Source organism: Fusarium solani, assembly GCF_023522795.1.
Source record: "Fusarium solani strain SB1 chromosome Unknown bctg00000000, whole genome shotgun sequence".
NCBI classification, from domain to species: Eukaryota; Fungi; Ascomycota; class Sordariomycetes; order Hypocreales; family Nectriaceae; genus Fusarium; species Fusarium solani.
In genome coordinates this window covers 4,096,703-4,109,159 of record NW_027072157.1, presented here as the reverse complement: position 1 = coordinate 4,109,159, position 12,457 = coordinate 4,096,703, and the positions used below count along the sequence as shown (strand labels likewise).

General features: G+C 52.2%; 4 protein-coding genes across 4 annotated transcripts; 1 reads left to right on the top strand and 3 right to left on the bottom strand.

Annotated features, from left to right (window-relative positions):
- Positions 1 to 793: 793 nt before the first annotated feature.
- Positions 794 to 1,408, top strand: MRS44_001303 (uncharacterized protein; the record flags this gene model as incomplete). Its single annotated transcript, XM_046274940.2, has 1 exon — positions 794 to 1,408. One exon carries the CDS (start codon positions 794 to 796, stop codon positions 1,406 to 1,408), a length of 615 nt encoding a protein of 204 aa, XP_046138436.1.
- A 587-nt stretch (positions 1,409 to 1,995) lies between these two features.
- On the bottom strand, positions 1,996 to 4,218 carry MRS44_001302 (uncharacterized protein; the record flags this gene model as incomplete). The annotated part of the gene is made up of 3 exons (XM_046274941.2): positions 1,996 to 3,219; positions 3,420 to 4,095; positions 4,151 to 4,218. 3 exons carry the CDS (start codon positions 4,216 to 4,218, stop codon positions 1,996 to 1,998), a joined length of 1,968 nt encoding a protein of 655 aa, XP_046138437.1.
- A 2,829-nt stretch (positions 4,219 to 7,047) lies between these two features.
- Positions 7,048 to 7,875, bottom strand: MRS44_001301 (uncharacterized protein; the record flags this gene model as incomplete). Its single annotated transcript, XM_065623637.1, has 1 exon — positions 7,048 to 7,875. The coding sequence occupies one exon, from the start codon at positions 7,873 to 7,875 to the stop codon at positions 7,048 to 7,050; it is 828 nt and encodes a 275-aa protein (XP_065480075.1).
- Positions 7,876 to 8,481: 606 nt separating this feature from the next.
- Positions 8,482 to 10,710, bottom strand: MRS44_001300 (uncharacterized protein; the record flags this gene model as incomplete). The annotated part of the gene is made up of 7 exons (XM_065623636.1): positions 8,482 to 8,706; positions 8,757 to 9,217; positions 9,274 to 9,331; positions 9,385 to 9,423; positions 9,472 to 9,947; positions 10,015 to 10,397; positions 10,448 to 10,710. The coding sequence occupies 7 exons, from the start codon at positions 10,708 to 10,710 to the stop codon at positions 8,482 to 8,484; spliced, it is 1,905 nt and encodes a 634-aa protein (XP_065480074.1).
- Positions 10,711 to 12,457: the final 1,747 nt, after the last annotated feature.

Here is a 12,457-nt window from a genome sequence, read left to right as displayed (position 1 = left end):
TTGTCGATCCATTATTATCGATTCTTTGAGCCGTGCTAGATGTTTAAAGAATCAGCCAGGCTCTCGAGAGCATATAGGTAGTTATTGACAAGGCTTTGACATGTGTTGAATGTTGGTCGTCTGGTCAGAACATACTAGACACGACAATGAAACGGCAAAGCATCCAAACCTCTCAAAAGATATGACTTTTCATAAGCCTATATACATAAAGAGGATAATTAGAAAAGAGTATTGAAGAATATCAATATTTATCAATCTTATTTTATCACTTACACACAATCGCAACGCTCCAGTACTCTCTGACTGAACTCCATCATATATGTGAAGGATCAAGAATCACCAAAATAGTGGAAAGACCAACATCAAGTATTTCAACTCCTTGTCAAATATTAATCTCTTCAGATCAATAATATGTTTCAATTACTCTCCCATCAATCGCGTCCAAAGCAACGTCTACCTTCGTGCAACAAACGTACTCTCTCGGCACCTCGGCAAATCCATTTTCCCGACGCAACATGCGCATCCTGACCACCGCGAAAATCCAATGAGCACCACGAGCGCAAGACGACCTGGACGAGAGACACAAGGAGGGCGCTGATTTCAATTCCATCGGGCAACGTTACCTACGGCAGTCACGAGAAGAGACCTTGTTCATTGGCACGACACGATACAATTGCGACGTGAAACCCCTCCTCAACTGATCAGCCATCGACAGCACGCAAAGTCCAGACTCTGATATCCAACGACATCGACCGAAGCAACCTACCTCACATCTACACACATATCCGTCGCCATGGGCTGGCTATGGTCTTCGTCCAACAAGGACAAGCCGTCCACACCCACTGAACAAGCACCTCCCACCTCAACACCGACACAACAACCTCCAACCTCAACCTCGACATCCTCCACCACAGACCCCGAGATCCAAAAGTTCATCGACCTCTTCGAGTCCGAAAAGAACGCCAAGCCCGAAACCCCCTCACAAAAAGACCAACAGTCTTCATCATTACCGTCATGGCTCACCCTCAAAAAGTCAACACGAGCCACGGCCCCCACCCCCTCCGACATACCCCCCCGCGACGCCCTCTCCGAAGCCCTCCTCCCGACCGACATGTCATGCCGACAAGCCTTTGACCAGGCGTGGGCCTGCAACTCGATGGGCGGCCAGTGGAACGCCGTCTACCGCTACGGCGAGATGCGGTCCTGCAGCGAGCACTGGGACGACTTTTGGTTCTGCATGCGCACAAAGGGTTACTCCCCCGAGATGCGCGAGAAGGCCATCCGGGAGCACTACCGCGCAAAGGAGTTTGTAAAGTACGGCCCGGGCAAGCCTAGCAGTGAGGATGTGTGGGAGAGTCGGGAAGAAAGGGTTCCTGAAGGTTCAACATTCAACCAGCCCATTGAATAATATGGTTCTGCCGCAGCAGCTGGCTTGAGATTCGATCATTGTTGTTACTATATGGAATGAGAACATGAAGGAGATTTACTGTATACTAGAATACTACACTATGGGACAGACATTACGATCAGAGAGTCATGACTATACAATCCACTACATCCAGCCATCTCCCACTTCTGTATGGACAACTCCACAAGGGTCAAGAGAGTCAAAAAGTGTAGCTCTGCCTTCTCAAAGGCCTCTCTGCCTTGACAATAATTCATAGAAAAGACTAAAACCTTTGGTTATCTGGCCAGTACCTAACCTTCGAGGAGGATATCCAGACATGGAAGTTATGTTGTTATTAGACATCACAAGACATCACATTGTTCAAGGGAGAAATCATTCATGAATGTCTTAATTCATCGATTCATTAAAGTACAGTCCTGGGTAAACCACCGAGCTTTTCCCTGTTCATAACCGTGAAATGCAGAAAAACAAAGGCAGAAATCTAATCATCGCATCATCCCTCGATGACCCCTAGCCTCCCGCATCGCACTCCTGGATGCTTGACCATTCTAGAAGTCGAGACTGATGTTGTTGGGGTATCAAAGAATTTAGTCGACCTCCTCGACGGTAGGACCGTCATCGCCACCGTGGCCAGGGGCACCACCAGGGCCGCCAGCACCAGGGAAGCCACCGGGACCGCCAGCGCCGGGCATGCCGCCAGGCATGCCACCCTCGCCGCCGGAGCCGTAGAACTTCATCATGATGGGGTTGGCAATACCCTCAAGCTCCTTCTGGTGCTCCTCGTACTCCTCACGAGTAGCCTGCTGGTTGTCGTCGAGCCACTCAACGACCTTGTCGATCTCGGTCTTGAGCTTGTCCTTGTCGGCAGCCTCAATCTTCTCCTCGACCTTGGGGTCGGAGAGAGTGTTGCGGAGAGAGTACGCGTAGGACTCAAGACCGTTCTTGGCAGCGACACGGCGGCCCTCAGCCTCATCCTCCTCCTTGTACTTCTCGGCATCCGAAAGCATGCGCTCGATATCCTCCTTGGAGAGGCGGCCCTTGTCGTTGGTGATGACAATCTTGTTGGACTTGCCGGTGCCCTTCTCAACGGCGGAGACGTTCATGATACCGTTGGCATCAAGATCGAAGGTGACCTCAATCTGGGGGACACCACGGGGGGCGGGGGGGATACCGGTGAGCTCGAACTTGCCGAGAAGGTTGTTGTCCTTGGTGCGCTGACGCTCACCCTCGTAGACCTGGATGAGGACACCAGGCTGGTTGTCGGAGAAGGTAGAGAAGACCTCGGACTTCTTGGTGGGGATGGTGGTGTTGCGGGGGATGAGCTTGGTCATCATACCACCAGCAGTCTCGATACCGAGGGAAAGAGGGGCGACATCGAGAAGCAGGATCTCGTTGGTGGCCTTGGAAGAAGTGTCACCGGACAGAATGGCGGCCTGGACGGCGGCACCGTAGGCAACAGCCTCATCGGGGTTGATGGACTTGTTGGGCTCCTTTCCGTTGAAGTAGTCGGTGATGAGCTTCTGGACACGGGGGATACGGGTAGATCCACCGACGAGAACGATCTCGTGGACGAGGGACTTGTCGATCTTGGCGTCACCGAGGACACGGTCGACGGGCTGAATGGTGGATCGGAAGAGATCCTGGCAGAGCTCCTCGAAACGGGCTCGGGTGATGGAGGTGTAGAAATCAATACCCTCGAAGAGAGAGTCGATCTCGATGGAGGTCTGAGCGGAAGAAGAAAGAGTTCGCTTGGCACGCTCGCAAGCGGTTCGGAGACGTCGGAGAGCACGGACGTTGGTAGAGAGATCCTTCTGTGAGGGGGGTTAGTATATGTTTTGACAAATCATGACAAAGAATGCGAAGATGTGAGGAAATCAAAGTCCATCATAGGGAAGGTGGGGGCGGGGTAATGGACAGTGATTCACGATTGATTCCAAGGAGTGAAACCATGGAAAAAATCGCAAAAACTCAAAAGGAAAAGAACGGGGATGAGGGAAAGGGAATTACTAACCTTGTGCTTGCGCTTGAACTCGTTCACGAAGTGGTTGACCAGACGGTTATCGAAATCCTCACCACCCAGGTGAGTGTCACCGGCAGTCGACTTGACCTCGAAGATACCCTCCTCAATGGTCAGGAGAGAAACATCGAAGGTACCACCACCGAGATCGAAGATGAGGACGTTGCGCTCACCCTCGATCTTCTTGTCGAGACCGTAGGCGATGGCAGCGGCGGTAGGCTCGTTGATGATTCGGAGAACGTTGAGGCCAGCAATGAGACCGGCATCCTTGGTAGCCTGACGCTGGGAGTCGTTGAAGTAGGCAGGAACGGTAACGACAGCGTTGTTGACGGTCTCACCAAGGTAAGACTCGGCGGTCTCTCGCATCTTGGTGAGGACCATGGAGGAGATCTCCTCAGGAGTGAAGGTCTTCTTCTCGCCCTTGAACTCAACCTCGATGATAGGCTTGCCACCCTTGTCGATGATCTTGAAGGGGAAGTGCTTCATGTCGGCCTGGACCTCAGGGTCGGCGAACTTGCGACCGATCAAACGCTTGGCATCGAAGACAGTGTTCTGGGGGTTCATAGCGACCTGGTTCTTGGCGGCATCACCGATCAGACGCTCGGTGTCGGTGAAACCGACGAAAGAGGGAGTGGTTCGGTTACCCTGGTCGTTGGCGATAATGTCGCATCTGGAGAATGGTTAGAAGCTGTTGATGAAGAAATGATGAAGGGAAAAGAGCTTACCGGTCCTCACGGAAGATACCCACGCAAGAGTACGTGGTACCCAAATCGATACCGACGGCGGGACCCATTTTGTGTGATGTGTGTGAAGATGTGTAATATGCGGAAGAAGAGAGATGAACGCGGGGAGAAAGGAAAAGGAAATCGCAGTTGCTTCAAAGGGGGTGATGGAGGTATTTGAAGACTTGAGAGGGTATCTGAAAGATGTGTTGTTGTGAGAAGAAAATCGGATTGCGGTGCAGCAGTCACAAAAGGTGCTAAATAAAGGCGGGTGCCAAGGTTCGATGCGGTTCTGCGCTGTTCCAAAGGAGCCCACTTCCTCAGAGCTTCTGTGGATGTGCGTCGCTTCTGGGGAGTGCAGGGGGGGTCTACCGCCTTCTGGGCGCTGCTAGGCGTTGCTGGGGGGGGCGTGCAGGGGCGTTTGAGGAACCCTCTAGCAGCTGCGAGCACCTGGCAGATCTGTTGTGCCCCACCAAAAAATGGGAACCTGCGGCGGCGTCTCCTGGACAATGGATGGGGATCTCGCTGGTTTGCTGCTTCTGGGAGATTCTTGAAGCCGCCGGGTGCAATTCGAGCATGTCCACTCGCTTCTCGTTTGTTCCCGCGTCGTCTGTTCGTCGTTTGGCTCGTACGCGGTGCCTGCCTGTGTCTGCCTGTGCTCGTTGATGTCATCCCCCTCCAAAAACCACTACCAAAAACCTTCCCCTCCCGAAAATTCCATCGCGGGGCATCCGAGCCAGGGTTAGCCAAGCTCCAGGTGTCGAATACCTGATCAGCAATGGGGTGCTAGGCTCAGATTCAAGTACACGCTACTTCTGCCCCACCAACGACATCAGGCTGACCGAGAGCTCCCTCATTGACTGCCCCTCCTCGACTGACTCTGCCGCATTGATTTTTTCCTTTGTCGCTCTTCTCTCCCTGTGGTCTAGGCAGAGTCACCGTAGACAGCTTAGACTACGCCGCCATCATCGAGTGTCTAAATTGATCAACCTTTTGTGGCAATGAATAGGAAAATTCTGATATTTTCTGCTATCAAACTGGGCATCCGGCCGGAAGGCGAGGAACTGGACATCGGCTATCTTACGACCTTGATGAAACAGGTTTGAATGCCTTGCTGTCCAACTACCTAAGCTGCTGGCTACCGCTACTTTGAAAATGCAGGCATGCAGGCAGCCAGGCACTCTGAGATGCAGCACACCTATTTTTCCTGCTTCCATTCGGGACTGTCCTCTCTCGGCCTGGCACACCACCCGAGAAGAAAGTCAGACAGAAAAAAACGGGTACGTATCGCTCATGGCTGGATCCTTGCAGGACGGAGTCCATATCAATCAGGCTGATGGAAGGCTTCCATCGGCGTCCTCGCTTGGTCCGTCAGTGCCTCACTGCAACTCGAACTGTCAACAAATGCATGTTTAATCTTTAGAGACCCGTTAGGCCCCTGATTCCATCATCCCTGGGGGTGGGTCCGCCCGTCGATGCTCTTCTCTGGCCATCTTTTCCTTGCCTCCCTCTCCCATGCTGAGAAGCGTCGCATCCTCACCTTCGTGGCGCTTCCATAGCTCTCTGTGGGTTGCTGCCACGGCATCCACTTGGGCTCCAGGGCTGAGGCGTGGCGTAGCCGACCCTGGAGCCATTCGGCGTTTTTCGCTGCTGCCCAATTGAGTGTCCAGGCAACCGACAGTCAGACAATCGATTCGACGAGATGAGGCCCTGCCTGTCTGTTGTGCTTGTTGGTTTGGCAGTCCTGGGTTGGTTGGCTTGTAACTTTTTGGGTTTCACTGCGGCGGCCGCCTCCCTTTCAAGGCACCACCACCAGGTCCACGATCCAGGTACCATACAGCTGGATGGCGTCCATTGGCACTAGGTAGACAACTCGATGCAGTCAAATTCGTGGCCCCAATTGCACTTGCCTCTGCCTTTATCTTTACCATACGTCAATCGCCGTGTACTCTAAGTGGGTTGGAGCCGGCCGTTTCCAAGCAACTGGATTGCCGGTGGGGCCGATGTCGTGATGGTCCGCAAAACGAGGTCGGGATCGTCAACCTGTTTAGCTGCTCCAAACCTACCCTACCCTGAACCTGGAGGCTTCCCAAGTGCCCGCTTTTGGCGAGGTTGGACGAGCGAATGATGCATCATCATGGAACCCATTCTCCATGTCTGCTCATTTTGATGCACGATGAACCTTAGCATGCGCTAGATCGAGATGGCCGGTGGGAGGGAGTCTCTCCATTCAACAGACACCCCTCTGTTCAACGTCACTCAGTTGCCGGTGATGAAGTTAGATAACGCTCACCAATTGATTGGCTGAGCGCCTGGTTTAACCCTCCTCATGTATTCAACGAGATGTTTTCTGGAAACTTTCATGGGATAGGTATGGTATGGTCAGCTCTTAGCAAAACGAGTCCAGTCTTCACGTGAACAAGGTTAGCATCATCAACGACCGCTGCATGACATCTGCCATATCCAATGCTCGACAGCTGTATGAGGATAATGAGACGAATCACTTCCTTCCCACCTTACAGACGTCCGGATTCAAAACTTTGACAAGGAGTTTCGATGGTATCGCCATGTTGCCGACGCTTTGAGCGCCAGTCTGAGTCTCAGACCAGAGGAGCCATGGTGATCACTGCCCCAAGACAAGCCTCTGAGAGGAGGATATTCATCTCTCCCTAACGTCGAATATGTATATATATCTACAAGAGGTCAATATCTTGATCACCAGAGTCGGTGTGGCCGTTAGCTTGCAAGGTCAATATGTGATCATCATTGATACACTCCCGTAAATTGTCTTAGTAAAAAAAAATTCTCTATGTCTATAGCTTGAGCTCAACATGTAATCACCAATAAGCAAACCGCATCTCACGAGCCGACCAGCGTGCCCCAACCCCAGTCTATGTCCCTCAAAGATCTGCTACAAAACCTGACAGGTCCTCTTCCTGAATCATCATCATCTGCTTATGCGCCATCCTCGAACTCGTCTCAGTCGTCGATCCGCCCAGCCACCCGCTCCAGATCTTCTGCATCACATTGTCCGGGCTCATCAGCTTACTACCCTTGACGGCCTCGTCATCTCCCTCGCCCACCGTCAGCAGGAGCCTCTCAATGGTAGGAAATCCATCAACGACGTGCCACAGGCACCCGAAAACCTGGTCGCTCTCCTGGCGCGGATAGCCCAGTTCGGCCAGCATGCAGGCCACGTGCCGTACCCTCCGCGTGTCCTCGCGGCGCAGGAAATACACCATGGGCGAGTTGAAGCCGTACGAGTCGTAAGCCTCCAACTCGCCCGCCAGCCAGACGGCGTCAAGTGCAAAGTTGAACCAGACCCGCGCGGGCGCCGAAACGGGCGTGTCTGAGAGGAGCTTGGAGATGCGCCAGGAAAAGGTGAGCTCGTAGTGCTCCAGCGCGAGATATCGCGACTCGCGGTTGACGTGTAGGAGAACCGGTACTGATCTGCCGTGAGATCGCGAGTCGAGTTCCTTAATTCTCTCACCAAGTCGCTCATCGCGCTGCATACAGCAGACGACGACGATGCGTGGCTGGATGAGGCAGGACCATATCCTCAGGCGCAGCTCAGGAGGGAGCTGCGTGAACTGAGGAAATGCGGTGAGCGAGGAAGGCGATGTCTTCTTGGCATGTGGATGCTCCGAGAGGCCATCATCAAAAGTGCGAAACTCGAGCCAGAATCTGGGGTTCGGGCTCTGCTCCTCGTCAACCTCCATGTCCCTCATGATGGCGGGTTAAAGAGGAGGATAACGTGACTCAATTGGCCTAGAAAGGGTAGTAAACCAATATCGAGCCAGGTCTGATGGGAGACTTCACATTTTTGGCGGGGGTTTGAGATAAAATAGACGCATCGCATTCGCATCCATGTTTTCCCGTAAGGCCCAAGGTCAGGTCATGCGATTATTGCCGGGAATTGGTCCTGGCTAATCATTTGCTGCCACTGCAATACATAGACGGCCCGACGGAACTTGGCGCCCCGTGTTCTTTACTTTATCTAAGGAAACCTTGCTATCTCTGGAGGTTATAAGCTGCATTCCGGGGATATATGCGTGTCATAAGTACGGCAGAGTCAACATGTTGTAACCATCTCTTTGATACAGAGTTGACTCTGAGGCGCCGATCTCGGCACCCTGATAATCAGTGTCACCGCCCATCGTGATAACACGTCTCACGGTTGTCCAAGCAAGCTCCCTGACGCCATTAAACAAACAAAGGGTATATTCTATCTTGCGCTTGAGAAATGTCATGGTCAAACAAATCGCTGTCTAAATACTACGTCAATGCCCAACACGTTAAATCAGCTACCACTCCATCGCCCTCGATAGTATAGTCTAGACTTGCTGGTCACCCCGCTCTCCCGAGCCTGTGCTTCCTGACCATCCTCCGCCATGCGAGCTCTCAAGTCTGTATCCCGCCTTTTCAACTCCAAACTTCTCCTGACCTCTCAGTAGCTTGAGGAGATAAGAACCTTGAACCACGATGTCTGTTGGGCCCTCCGAGCTGGGAGGTCCCTGGCCCAGCTTGACATTACCAAGACAGGCTGCGAATGGGAATGCCTGATAAAAAATTAGCTGACAGTTGAGGACCGAGAGAGATGTAAACTTACTAGTGCGACAAACGGGGTAATGGCAACGAATGCCCACACAACGCCCATCTTGGCATCGTGGATGGCCTGTCCCTTGAGCTCGCTGGATGATGATGATGATGACTGAACTTCGGTAAAGTCGCTGCTGCTCGAGTCGATACCGGAAGTGTTGTTGAAGACAGTCGACATGATGGTCAACCCAATAGTGCCACCAAAAGGAACAGCAACAGACATCAAGCCGATGACCGAAGCACGGAGGTTCCTGAACAGGCCAATTCCATGAAGTGGCGAGGCCATGAATCGCATACCACTACCACAGCCAACAAGAGCCATCATTCCAAAGATGGTGCTGAGCTTATCGGCCCAAATAGCCCAGCCAAGCAGGCCGATACCGATCGCTTCCACAAGAGTTCCCAGGAACACGCAGGGAAAGGTCATGCGGGGCCATCGGTTGCACATGTAAGAGCAGATGTAAACACCAACTATATGAGCGTGAGCAATGAATTCGCAGTATGTTGGGCTACCTGAGGGGACAAACCTCCCAGTCCAGGAACAAAGTACAGGAGCTGTACACCGGCTTTGTCGGGCTCGTAACCCTGTGATATCGTCAGTTTGCTTTTTGCACGAACATAGGCCAAAAACTACATACCCTAACAGCAATGAAGTAGATATTGCAGAAATAGAACACCTATCCAAGTTAGACACGTACACCATACCAGGAAAGACCAGCACTTACTGCGTACATGCCCATTCCCGTGGCACACTCGCAGTAGAAGAGAAGACCAATGTCTCTGTTAGAAATCAAGTCCCAGGGAATCATCGCCCGCTGCCAGGGAAGCTTCTCAGCCATGGTGTTTCCAGGAGCCAAGAGATACTCCCAGTATAGAAAGACACCGGTGCAGATGACTCCAAGAACGAGGGGGACAATCACAGCGGCTGAACCCCAGGGGTAGGTTGCACCACCCCAAGTCATGGCGAGGATGATGAGGCCAAAGCCAAAGATGAACAGGAGCTGACCACCGACATCCACCGTCTTGAGCCTGGCAATGAACTTGGTCCTCCTTCCGGTTTCGGCGGTTTCGTTGAGCTCGGGGATGGGCTGAGGACCGAGAAGCTCTTTTCGTAGGATAAAGAAGATGATGACAAGAGCCACCACGGCAATGGGAAGGTTAATGGCAAAGCACCATCTCCAGTCCGCGTTGGTAAGATATCCTAGCAGTCCATGTCAGTCCCAGCTATCTCCAAAGTGACGCGAAACGACCAGGGAAGAGCAACTTACCACCGATGACAGGGCCAATTGCATAAGAGATGCCACCAACAAGCGCAAAGATGGCCCAGTTTCTGGCGTTCTCCTGTAGCGACACCTTGTCGGCCAGAATGGTACGAACAATAACATTGAGACCAGCTGCTGCAAGACCCTGGAAACCTCGACCAAGTAGAAGAACTGGGAACGCATTGGTAGGGGCGCCTGTACAGAGCGCGCTGCCGATCAGCATGAAGATGACGGCTGCGTTGAGGGAGGCGTTTCGGCCAAATACATCAGCCATCTGTGCCCAGAAGGGAATGAAGGCGGCCGATGTGAGGTTGAATGATGAGACGATCCAGTTTAGTTGTGAGATCTCACTAAAATCTCCAGCAATCCAAGGTAGAGCGCTTGCGATACTAAAAAAGAGGTTAGCATCGTTGGGGTTGCCAGGTGACGGATTGCCTACATTGTCGAGTCAAGGGCTTGAAGGGCAAAGGGTGCCACGAGGCCAAGAATGATCTTCCATCGGTATTTCGTAGCGGCTTTCTCGTCTGCAGCGCAAGTTGGGCATGGCTCATTTGAGGGCTCAGATCCATCGCGGTGAATGCATTGTGGTTGTTTGTTTGTCGTCTGAGGCCGAGTCTCTTGGAGTTCCATGGGTGGTGCGGGTGGCGTTGTTGGCGCTTTATTACGCTGTGACCGAATGGCCTTTTTGACTAACGAGATCATGATGCTTTATTCGTCTGATGAAAGCTAAGATTGAACAATGCTATTAGGGAGAGAAGGTTGAGCGAGAGGAGGTAGTCAAGGGGGCTGAATAGTTGAAGAGTTGGATATGGAGTTTGAGATGGGACGGACTTTAAGAAGCGAGGTAAAACGACTGTATTTATCATAAAGCTCAAAAACAACCTTGTTCATGGATTCATCATCAACGTCCCACAATATCCCCAAGTTGTGGGTTGTTGATTGAAGCTTGGGCAGATCCATTAGCTACTGGGAGGCTGAGGCGCAATTCTCGAACATATCTCGAATGACTTTTCCTATTCTAGAAGACAAACAAAGATTTGAGCCAATGGAAAACCATAGGAACCTCTTTTCAAGGTTGTAATGCGGTCGGATTGACTGTCCGTGTAGGATGCTATGCTCGTAGGGCTGTGAAACGAGGCAGAAGTGGACCTCGAATGGCTTTCCGAAAACGGCATAGCGCCAGTCATTCTCGAATGGAACTCCGAAATAAGTTAGCGCGTCCTTTTGACAGCTCGAATGAGATGCTTATTCTGGAAAAATCTCCTGGCAGTTTTCAATCGTAGACGACGACTCATGGAAATCATCACCATCTCCCTGTCATGGAGCTACGCGATCTTACTCGTTGCGACGTAGATGAGGCCTCCCCAAGCGAAGAACGTGCCGGTATCCGTATGATATTCATCTTCCAGTGCTGGCCGCGTAAGATCACATTACTAGATCATCTACCATCACGACTATCATGTCAAGCAGACTGGGACAAGATCAAACAGGTGGTTTGGCGTCCAGAATACTGCATGGATTTTGCGCGTTGACGAAGCTTGCCGATAATGCCAAGGGAGAGCATGAGCGGCTATGAAGCAAAGAAGTGCACCATACCTGGGTAATTAAAAGCAGATGCTTTGCGGGAAAGGAGCAATTTCCAGTCAAGAATCAGCGAAGTCGGTTGCGAACTGAAGTTAGGGAGGCTGCCATCTTATGTACAAGGTAATGATAGTGGGCCCCGTTCACTTGTCCGAAGCAGACCCATACCGTCCGGCTTTTGTTGAGTGTGGATCGAACCGGGGCCGGATCCGGGCCTCCGGAAGAGGAGCAACAGAGCCGGCCAAGGGCCCAGTTCGGCGGGACGGCTGGAGAACAACGCCGGGGTTTCGGATCAGACAATGACATCATAGAGCACGTGACCAATCACCTGACATCACCGCAAAACCTCGGTTGAAAGCCGAGCTGCAAGATATCCAAGCGCCAGCTGGTGCACGCTTGAAATAGCGTTGCAGAATCAAATTTCCTCGAGATCAAACAAGAGAATCCAGCCCCAGTAATGGAAATTCTTCTACAGATACAATGCTCATGCCGAGAGACGCCCGTTTTGAGGCGACAACAGGGTGCAAGGTCCAAGGTGCAAGCAGGAAGGTGCAAGGCAGGGTTACCCCGCGGGATCCCCCATCTTCCTTCCCCCAATTGCCACGCTGGACGAGCGCCCTCGTCAAGCCAGAATCCAAGAAAAGAAGTAAAAATTTCCCCATGAACAATGTCTCGGCCTTGAGCGTTCGTCCAACAACCTAGCAAATCCTGCAGGCCTTCAATGACACGCCATCCAGTCACCTTTGGAGGATCCAATCCACCCACACACACTGTCTGCTCTCTTCCATGGTGCCCGTCATCGGCCTGCTTTTTTGGTGCCGCTCCCCACTGCGGGAACCACGTTTCGGGGCGCGGCCATGACGAAATG